The sequence below is a fragment of the Cebus imitator genome, unplaced genomic scaffold, assembly GCF_001604975.1.
Source record: "Cebus imitator isolate Cc_AM_T3 unplaced genomic scaffold, Cebus_imitator-1.0 Scaffold137, whole genome shotgun sequence".
Classification (NCBI taxonomy): domain Eukaryota; kingdom Metazoa; phylum Chordata; class Mammalia; order Primates; family Cebidae; genus Cebus; species Cebus imitator.
In genome coordinates, this window is record NW_016107452.1 from 4,096,272 (window position 1) to 4,107,523 (window position 11,252).

General features: G+C 50.6%; 1 protein-coding gene across 1 annotated transcript in view; it reads right to left on the reverse strand.

Annotated features, from left to right (window-relative positions):
- Positions 1–11,252, reverse strand: part of PKD1L2 (polycystin 1 like 2) — a 118,018-nt gene that overhangs the window by 105,183 nt on the left and 1,583 nt on the right. The window contains 3 exon segments of the mRNA XM_037743212.1: positions 257–367; positions 7,590–7,775; positions 8,833–8,994. Coding sequence (XP_037599140.1) covers positions 257–367; positions 7,590–7,775; positions 8,833–8,994 — 459 coding nt within the window.

Below are 11,252 nucleotides of genomic sequence, written 5' to 3' on the forward strand. Positions count from 1 at the left end.
TTTGTAGAGACAGTTTCCCTTTGTTACCCAGGCTGATCTCAAACTCCTAGGCTCAAGCAGTTCTCCAGACTTAGCCTCCCAGTCTTGCAGTTTTTAGTAGAGACAGGGTTTCTCTATGTTGGTCAGGCTGGTCTCCAACTCCCGACCTCAGGTGATCCGTCCACCTCAGCCTCCCAACATGCTGGGATTACAGATGTGAGCCACTGTGCCTGGCCTAAGAGGGGAATTTCTATGCTCAAGCAAGTTGGGGACTCACCTTCCCGACACTGGTACTGCACCCACAGGTAGCTTCCCTGAGTCGGACACAGGTCTCCAAAGTAGGTCTCATCTGCTGCCACCTGGCATGCCTGCAGCCCTTGGCACTGGCCTGGAAAACACCCACATCCCAGGGGAAGCAGGAATGGCATGCAAGACAAAAGAGGGTACATTCAACAGAGCTGCACAGAGATGAATGACCTCTCATCCACCCATTCATTTACCCAACATCTGCCCAACAAATGCCTTTTGATATTTCCTGAAGACCAGGCACTGGGCTAGGTACTCAGGGGATGGAGAAGGAGGATTTCTGCCCTCAAGTAGTTCAGGGTCTAGCATCCTGTTCTCAGACTTCAGCTTGCACCAAATCCCCCTGTGGGGCTTACGAAGATACCGCATTTCTGACCCCACCCCCAGTGATTCTGATTCAGTAGGTACAGAGTGAAGCTGGAGAATTTGCATTTCTAACCAGCTCCTACGGGATGCTGATCCTGATACTGCTGGCCTAGGGACCCCACTTTGAGAATCACCAGTTCAGCAGCAACTAGTCAGATGGCCCAAAATAGAAATCTATACCCAGAGAACCAGCAGAGGAGGCAAGATTAAAATCCTGTATCTATCAGGATGCCTCGTGCCCTCAGAAGGGAGGAGTAGGGACAGCCCATTCCAGAAACTTCAGGGTCATCCAGCACCTCTCCCCCTGTCCAAGGAATGCCTGCAAAGAAGCCTGGGAGAAAGAAACAGGCCCAGAACACCCAGCTGTGTTTTCCTGGTTACCTGATAGATCCCATCTCTTCTGGGCAGTTGACCCTGGGCCCACAGAGCCACCCTCACCCCGCCCTGCTCTGTATCACAGGGAACTACATTTTCCAAACTCCCTTGGCCACTGGCTTCCAGGTAGGCTTGGCCCGTGGCCAGCACTGGTGGAGGACTGGATGGTGGCATATTCATTTTCAGTCACTGTTATAACAAATTACCACTAGCTTAATGACTTACAACAACATAGATTTGGCCAGGCGCGGTGGCTCATGCCTGTAATCCCAGCACTTTGGGAGGCCAAGGCAGGTGGATCACGAGGTCAAGAGATCGAGACCATCCTGACCAACACGGTGAAACGCTGTCTCTACTAAAAATACAAAAATTAGCTGGACATGGTGGCACATGCCTGTAATCCCAGCTACTTGGGAGGCTGAGGCAGGAGAATAGCTTGAGCCTGGGAGGCAGAGGTTGCAGTGAGCAGAGATTGTGCCATTGCACTCCAGCCTAGGCTACAGAATGAGACTCCATCTCAAAACAAAACAAAAACATAGATTTTTTTGCCAGGTATGGTGGCTTATGCCTATAATCCCAGCACTTTGGGAGACTGAGGCAGGTGGATCACTTGAGGTCAGGTGTTTGAGACCAGCCTGGCCAACACAGTGAAACTCCTTGTCTACTGAAAAAACAAAAATTAGCCAGGTGTCGTGGCAGGCGCCTGTAGTCCCAGCCACTCAGGAGGCTGAGGCAGGAGAATTGCTTGAACCTGGGAGGTGGAGGTTGCAGTGAGCCGAGATCACAGCATTGCACTCCAGCCTGGGCAACAGAGTGAGACTCCATTTCAAAAATAAAATACATGAAAAATTAATAAAAACAGCACAGATTTTTTAAATCTCACAATTCTGTATGGAGGTCAGAAGTGCAGGTAGGCTCAGCTGGCCTCTGCCCAGGGGCGTCACAGGGCTGACACTAAGGTGTCAGCAGGGCTGTGTTTCTTTTCTCTTTTCTTTTCTTTTTGAGACAAAGTTTCACTCTTGTTACCCTGGCTGGAGTGCAGTGGTGCAATCTTGGCTCACCACAACCTCCGCCTTCTGGGTTCAAGCAATTCTTCTGCCTCAGCCTCCCAAGTAGGTGGGATTAGAGGCGTGTGCCACCACGTCCAGGTAATTTTGTATTTTTAGTAGAGACAGGGTTTTACCATGTTAGCCAGGCTGGTCTCCAACTCCTGACCTCAGGTGATCCTCCTGCTTTGGCCTCCCAAAATGCTGGGATTACAGGTGTGAGGCACTGTGCCCGGCTAGGTGTGTTTCTTTCTGGAGGCTCCAGGGAAGGATCTACTTCCAACCTCAGTCTTTTGGCAGAATTCCACCCTCAGCTCCTAGAGCCCCTTCTTCAGTCCTTCCACGTGACCCGTGCATCTCACAGCCAGCAGCAGTGCATCAAACCTGTCTCCCACTTGGAATCTCTCTGGCTTCTCCTTTTCCCACATCTGTCTTCTGCTTCTAACAAGAGAAAGTTCTCTGCTTTTAAGGGCTCACGTGTTTAGACTGTGCCCAACGGCATATTCCAGCATAATCTTTCTATCCTAAAACCAACTGATTAGCAACCTTAATTACTTCTGCAAAGTACCTTTTGGCATGGACCATAGCCACAGGCATGGTGTCTCGCCATAGCCACAGCTCCATGGATTCAGATGAGAACTCCTGAGGGCCATAATTCTCCCTATGCCAGACCACAAGAGGACAGAAGCCAGGGTACGTCTCATCTTGCCTCTCACAGCAGCTCCCTGGTAGCTCCAGCTCCCTCTGGACAGGCCCTCCATACCCGGTCCTATCTCCCACCTGGCAAGCTCTGCCATGGCTATAGTACCTGCTGGATGAACCTAACTTCTGGTTTCGGTTAAAACATCCCTTCTGGTTATTCTTCCGGCCTTTAGGGGTGGGTAGCAACTTTCCCTGGCTGCTAATCATGGGGCTGCAGCGGCATCCCCTCCCTTGGCTTCTCAGCACTTTCATGACTTGGGAAACCAATTCCCTACATTAAATTCCTTCTATTGAAAGACCTGGTTGGATACACTCCTCAGTCTGAGTTACTCCCATTATGTGTATCCACAGCACTAAACTGTAATCTCCAAAAGAGGAGGAGAGTTTATTTTTTATTTTATTTTAAGACAGGGTCTCACTCTGTTGCCCAGACTGGAGTGCAGTGGCACGATCTCAGCCCACTGCAACCTCCACCTTTTGAGTTCAAGTGATTCTTCTGCCTCAGCCTCCTGAGTAGCTGGAACTACTGGCACATGCCACCAAACCTGGCTAATTTTTGTATTTTTGACAGAGATGGGGTTTCACCACGTTGGCCAGGCTGGTCTCGAACTCCTTACCTCAAGTTATCTGCCCACCTTGGCCTCCCAAAGTGCTGGACTTACAGGTATGAACCACCATGACTCTTGTTTTTTTTTTAACTCTCTTCTCTGCTGTCCTTGCAGTTCCCCCAGTGGGAGCCCCAGGTAACAGGCAGCTGTCAGCAATTAACTAGGATCAGACCCCACCCCCCAGGATTCTGATTCAGCAGGTATAGGGTGCAGGTAGAGAGTGTTCATTTCTAACAAGCTCCCAGGGCATGCTGACCCCAATACTGCTGGCTTAGAGCCAGCTGGAACAGAGTATGCAGGAATGTCAGCTCCATTTGCAGAGTGTCTACAAAGTGCCACACTCTTCCCCAGGTTCTTCTAACCCTCACAGGAGCCCCACGAAACTTAGAAAGATTCTGCTACTTCCCTGGGTCACCCAGGCAGCAGGGGCTGAGCTGGGAATGAACCCCAACCTGCCACACTCTTGTCTGCTGCCCACATCCCAGGGATGCTGCCCCCTCCTTGGACTTGGTCTAAGCAGTCTGCGCTGGGGGTAGCCGCAGGGCTCACCTTCCAGCTCACAAATTAAACCACACAAAATATTTAACATCCCCTTGGAATACATAAAGTGCCTCAAGGTGTGGAGGCCACATCCCCGCTGAGGTGTTTTCTAACACTGTGGTTACCCAGCGAGACCATGCAGGGCTCTCTCTCCACCATCATGGTTCATATTGCAGTCCACACCTGAGCCTGCCACCTCATGTCCTCAACACCTTGTCCCCCAGCCTTTCTCCCAGCTGGATCCTGCTCTTCCTTCACAGCCAGCCTCCTGGTGCCACCCCCCGTAAAGCTTTCCCAAGCCCCACCTCCACCCCATGATCAGGAGAGTCCCTCTGATCAAACAGGAACGCCAGCCACCACCTCGTCTGTTCTCAGATTAAACAGTCTCCAAGAGAGGTCTAATTCCAGAACCTGTGTTTTTCTATGACTCTTTGTAGCCACATATAATCCACTTAAAAAAAAAAAGTAAACTAAATCCAATCTAATTCCAGGATTTAACACACCTTGCAGACAAACTTTAAAACCCCTTCAGGTCCCACGATGCCTTGTGGCTCAGAATGCAATCCGGACACCTGGGATCCCAAGTGGCATCCCTTGGGACCAAGTTGGAAATCAAGTGGGAGGTTTTTAAATTTTTTTGGTTCATTGCTACATTTCCAGCACATAGAACAGTACCTGGCACATAGTAGGTACAAAATGAGTTTTGCATGAATCAATAGTGTTTGCTCTTCTGGGTTGCGGCATTTATCACAGCGTTAGTTCATTGCCTGTGTATCACTGCCTCCCCACTATGCTTCGAGCTCTTTGAAAAACAGAGTTTGGGCAGGGTGCTGTGGCTCATGCCTGTAATCTCAGCAGTTTGGGAGGCCAAGGTGGGTGGATCACTTGAGGCAAGGAGCTCAAGACCAGGCTGGCCAACATGTTGAAACCCTGACTCTACAAAAAATAAAAAATTAGCCGGGTGTGGTGGTGCTCTCCTGTAATTCCCGCTACTTGGGAGGCTGAGGCAGGAGAATGGCTTGAGCCTGGGAGGCGCAGGCTGCAGTGAGCCTCGATTGTACCACTACTCTCCAGCCTGGGCAACAGAGCAAGACTTCATCGCAAAACAAAAAAACCAAGTGTTTATTGGCTAACTGACTGAATGAGTGACAAGGGCACTTAGCCACAGACCCCCTGGGATCCTCCCTGTGTTCCTCCTCTGACCCCCGCAGGGGGTTCAGGGTTCCCCTCTAACATGCTCTCTGAGCTGTGGGTGCCACATTTCAGGAACTTGCAGCTGAGCCTTTGAGGAAACAGCCCACGCAGCCCAGCAGTGCCCCAGTGAGGGAGGTCCATCCATCCTCCCATCCAGGGCGCTTCCTCCTGGCAGGGGCCACAGCCTCGGGAACGCTGGAGTAAGAAGGGTCGGTGAAAACCAGCTGGCTGCTTTTAGCATTTCCTTTCCCCATGTTGGTTCCAAGAGGCATGAGGACAGAGAAGCCATTCTCAGTTTCCCAAGGCAGGAGGAGGTTCTGGGAGTATCGGGCATCCCTCCCTGAATCTTCAAAGGGTCTTTGGGCGGAGGCAGAGGTTCAGAGGAGAGTTGCAAGAAGCATAACTGGGGAGGCGGGTTCCCGGGACCGGGGCTTGCAGCCTGGCCACAGGAGACTGTGTCCTCACTTAGCCAAGCAGCAGCAGACCACCTGCCTTCCTCGACCCTGCAGGCTGGCCGGTGGTCACAGCAGCAGAAAGGAGAGGGCTCCCCAATGTCCTGGACCAGGGAAGTCTCTGAGGAGTTTGCACCTCCCAGCAGATGCCAGAAACCCGCATAATCCCAGAAACTGAATCCTGGTCACTGAGCAAGTGCAGCTCAGAAGTAGAGTTAATCTGATTTAAAAAAACGAAGCCCTGAAGTTACTTCCCCATGTGAACAAGAGATACCATCCATCAGGAGCTTAGCTTCAGCGTCATCCACAGTCACAAAGATTAAGAGCCAACCCACACCTCTCCCAACAGAAGAGACAAGTGGCAACACAGTTACACAACAGATGAAATAAACTAGCACAGCATGTATCAAGATGGGTAATACATCTCAAACACATCACGTTGAGCAAAACACAAGAACCAAAATGAAAAGAAAAACGCACTCTGTAGAATGACACGGTAAGATACCATTATATAAACATTAAAACCCTGCAAAGTGGCAGGGCACGGTGGCTCAAGCCTGTAATCCCAACACTTTGGGAGGCTGAGGCAGGCAGATAATCTGAGGTCAGGAGTTCGAGACCAGCCTGGCAAACATGGTGAAACCCCATCTCTGCTAAAAATATAAAAAATTATCCAGGTGTGGTGGCGCATGCCTGCAGTCCCAGCTATACTTGGGAGGCTGAGGCACAAGAATTGCTTGAACCTAGGAGGCAGAGGTTGCAGTGGATGAAAATTGTGCCACTGCATTCCAGCCAGGGTGACAGAGCGAGACTGTGTCTCAAAAACGAAACAAAACACTGCAAAGAAACACTCTGTAGTGTTCAGGAATGCGTGCATAGAAGGTGAAAATAAAGCAGGCACGGTTGTTTACCCCCATAATCCCAGCATTTAGGGAGTCCGAAACGGGCAGATTATCTGAACTCAGGAATTCGAGACCAGCCTGGCCAACATGATGAAACCCCCTCTATACTAAGAATACAAAAATTAGCCAGGCCTGGTGGTGAGCACCTGTAATCCCAGCTAGTCAGGAGGCTGAGGCATGAGAATTTCTTGAACCCAGGAGGTGGAGCTTACAGTGAGCAGAGATCGGGCCACTGCACTCCAGCCTGGGCAACAGTGAGACTCTGTCGCAAAAAAAGAAGGAAAGAAAGAAAATAGAGAAGCATGAAGCATGCAAGTGATTAAGAAACACAGAATTTGTGACAGAAACAGGACTATAGAGGGATACACAGGAGTCTATCCTAGTGTTGTATTCATTTTTCTTTTTATTTTTTTTTTTTGAGACACTCTCACTCTGTCCCCCAGGCTGGAGTGCAGTGGCGTGATCTTGGTTCACTGCAACTTCTGCCTCTGGGGCTCAAGTGATTCTCCTGCTTCAGCCTCCCAAATACCTAGGATTACAGGTGGCTGCCAGCACACCCAGCTAATTTTTGTATTTTTAGGACAGACAGGGTTTCACCATGTTGGCCACACTGGTCTTGAACTCCTGACCTCAGGTGATCCGCCCGCCTTGGCCTCTCAATGTGCTGAGACTATAGGCGTGAGCCTCCGTGCCCAGCTGCATTCATTTTTCTAACGAGGGATTCTTAAGCAAGTGTGCCTGGTGTTGAGATCTGATGAAGGTGGGCAGTGGATTTGTGGGAGTTCATTACAGTATTTTCTATTCTTGTCTATAGGTTTGGAGTATTTCAAAATTCAAAAAAAATTAAGTATAAAAAGTGATGTTTCCTGCACCCAGCAGGGGTCGAGGTACACCATGCCTTCCAGATCCGTGGCTGGGTTTGATGTCGGGGTGGGTGGGCCACAGGTACCTGCTTCCCTGCTCGGTGCCATGGGCGGGGACCAGCCAGTTTTCCCACGTGTTGGAGCCCAGGGTCAGAGATGAAGATTATCAGAGGCTTTTGCGGAACCCTTGCTGAGCACAGAATACCAGCAACTGCCCTCCGCTGGCAGCCAGACCTGCAGAGCCCTTGGGCCATACCTGCCACCTCATCCTTGACGTTGGCCCAGCCACATCCCTGCCCCAGATCTGAGGGATGCCCGACATCCTGGGTGCAGAAGTGGGGGTTCTGGCGCCCGTAGACGGCATTCTGGACCTGGATGACCTGCCCCGAACCGCAGTGCATGGTGGCATTGAGGCCCTCGCAGGCCAGGCTCTGGCCAACCCCTGTGGCAAAGGGAAGGCAAGACATTAACGGGGGGTTAAGGTTACAGATGGGTGAGTGCGGGTTCACAGGAAGAGGAAGGTCCCGGGGGGTTGGGCTGAGAGGCAAGAACTCCATAGGAGCTGCTTGGCAGGGGTGAGAAATAAAATGTGGTCATCAGCAGCATCGCACTGAGCCAGGGTCCCAGGGATCAGATCCAGCCCAGCCACACACTGCTGTGTGACCTTCAACAAATTAGTTAGCTTCTCTGTGCCCCCACTGTAATATTAAACCTACTGGAGGCCAGGCATGGTGGCTCTCCCCTATAATCTCAGCACTTTGGGAGGCCGAAATGGGCAGATCACTTGAGGTCAGGAGTTTGAGACCAGCCTGGCCAACATGGCGAAACTCTGTCTCTACTAAAAAAATATAAAAATTAGCCAGGCATGGTGGCTCGCACCTGTAATATCAGCTTCTCAGGAGGTTGAGGCAGGAGAATCGCTTGAACCTGGAAGGCGGAGGTTGCAGTGAGCCGAGATTGTGCCACTGCACTCCAGCCTGGGCAACAGAGCAATACTCCATGTCAAAAAAAAAAAAAAAAAAAAAGAGAGAGAGAGGGAAAGACAGAGACAGAGACGAGACAGGTGGGCAGTCAGGAAGGCAGGCAGGTGGAGGGGGAGGGGGCAGGGATGAACGACGGAGCATCACTTGGGCAGAGAGAGAGGCACAGAGACAGCGAGAGAAGCCACAAACAGAGGCGAGCTTGGAAAAACACACACAGGTCAGCTCTTCAGCAGGGAGACAGAGACGGACACAGGCAGGCCCTGCAGAGAGAGAGGGAGACAGAGAGACCACAGAGACAGGGAGAGAGTCAGAGACTGGGGGAGAGAAACAGAGTTCGAGAAAGAGAGAAGGGGAAGAAAGACCAAGAGAAAACTGAAACAGAGGCGGGGGCAAGAGAAAGGGAAGGTCAGAGAGATGGAAGCAGAAGCAGGAGAGAGAGGTGAGCCTGGAGAGGGGGCCTCAGGTCGGCAGGGAGACGGGGCGGAAGGAGGGGACCCCGGTGCAGGGTTCACTCACCGAACTCGCACACGAAGGCAAAGGTCTGGGTGCAGTCCGAGGCCACCCACTCAGAGGAAGGGCCTCTCCCGATGTGGCCGCAGGTGTCAGGGGCCGCGGTGGCCTGCCCTCTGCGCCAGTTGCTGTAGGTCACATTAGAGGCATCCAGCCAGGTTCTCAGCCCTGGGAGGGCAACACGACCGCCAGGACTCAGCAACTGTCTTCTGACTCCATTTATACAAATGCAGGGCTCACCCCTGCTCTGCCGCTGGTGTGCAGCAGGTCAGCTATTAATGTTGATGGGCTGGAGACCTCGCTCCCCCAGACCAGTAAAGGTCTCTTCCTCATTGTCTTCAGACACTCAATGTAAGAACCAAAATACCAAATTGGAGAGCTCACAAAAGGTGCTTTGATTAAATAAATGAGGCTGCCAGCTCTGTCTAACCATAATCAGTCCTTTATTTATTTTGACATAGGGTCTTGCCCTGTCACCCAGGTTGGAGTGCAGTGGTGTCATTTCAGCTCACGGCAACCCCTGCTCCCCAGGCTCAAGTGACCCTCCCACCTCAGCCTCCTGAGTAGGCGAGACCACAAGTGCAAGCCACTACGCCTGGCTGGTGTTTGGTATTTCTGGTAGAGATAGGGATTTTGCCATGTTGCCCAGGCTGAGCTCGAGCTCCTGAGCTTGAACTCCACCTGCCTCGGCCTCCCAAAGTTCTGGGATTACATGAGCCAGTACACCCAGCCCTAACCACAATCTAAGGAAGAGCCAGGGGCCAGCCACAGTGGCTCATGTCTGTAATCTCAACATCCCGGAGGCAGGAGGATCACCTGGGTTTAAGATCAGCCTGGGCAAGCCAGAGAGACCTTGTCTCTACAAAAAAAGAAAAAAAAATTGATCAGGCATGGTTTCTGTGGTCCCAGCTACTCGGGAAGCTGAGTTGGGAGGATTGCTTAAGCCAAGGAGGTCAAGGCTGCAGTGAGCCATGATTATGCCCCTACACTCCAGCCTAGGAGACAGAGCAAGACAGTGTCTCAAAATATAATAATAAAGAGTCCAGAAGTGGGCCATGGGATGTTTTAAGGTGCCACTGGCTTCATAAGCTGTGTCCCTCGCCAAGTACATCTGGACAGTGCTGAGTTAAAATTTAAGCAGTGGTTGTTACTTTGGGTCCCTTCAGACCCTTGAAAACACTGATGTAACTTCAAAGAGATGTGTGTGTGTGTGTGTGTGTGTGTGTGTGTGTGTGTGTATTTAAAACAGAACCATGTTGAGGACACCAGAGAGCTAGAAAACACTAAATTTAAAAATTCACTATGGGTGGGGTGCGGTGGCTCAGGCCTGTAATCCCAGCAGTTTGGGAGGCCAAGGTGGATGGATCACTTGAGGTCAGGAGTTTAACACCAGCCTGGCCAACATGGTGAAACCCTGTCTCTACTAAAAGTACAAAATTGGTTGGGCTTGGTGGTGCATGCCTCTAATTCCAGCTACTGGGGAGGCTGAGGCAGGGGAATTGCTTGAACTCGGGAGGCAGAAGTTGCAGTGAGCCAAGATGGTGCCATTGCACTCCACCCTGGGAGACAGTGTGACTGTGTTTCAAAAACCAAAAATCTATTATGGATACTCAAAAATATAAATTTTTTTGAAAGAAATTCATGCAAATAAAATGGTTTTTAAAATTCCAAATGGTACAAAGAACGTAAAATGAAAGTATCTTCCCTCTCCCAACCTATGGGCTTCTCCATCAGTTTCTCATAAATGGTTCCAGGCTGAATTGTATTCACACATCAGCATTTATGATTGCCTGAAATCTATTTACACAAATGCCATCTCATTGCACACAGTGTCTGGCCCTTGCTTCTTAAACGACATTAAACATTGGAGGTTGTTACCGATTAGCTAGTTAGAACCACCTCATTTTCTGCAACAGCCTCACAGTAGCCCTTGAGAGCTTTTCACAGGCACAGCTCCTCTAGCTGCATGTGAGCAGATGATCAATACACAGAAATCAGCCGCTGTTGCATCTACACCTCCAGAAACCATTCAGGAGACATTGTCTGCAGCGGCATCTTAAGAATTCAAATCCCCTTGGCTGTGGGTTTTCTTAAATAAGCTTCCCAGTGGCTCACTTATGAAAACATTTCCATCCACTCTGGTGTATTTCTGTGGATGTTCGGCTCAGGCCATGACTTATTTCTCAAACCCAGTAGCTTCTGCAGGGGCAAAGAGAACCTCTGGGTGCCAAGGTGCCCAGCAGGAAAGTCAGACTTGGTCTCACTCTGACTGGTGGAGTCCCTGCTGGGCATCACTGTCATGTTGAGTACGTTGTTTCTCTCTAGACTTCATTTTCCTCCTCTGTGAAAGGAGAGTAGCCACGCTTACCTAGTGGGATCCGTGTGAGGCTTAAATGCCAATGTTTTCATGTCCATTCTCTCACTCT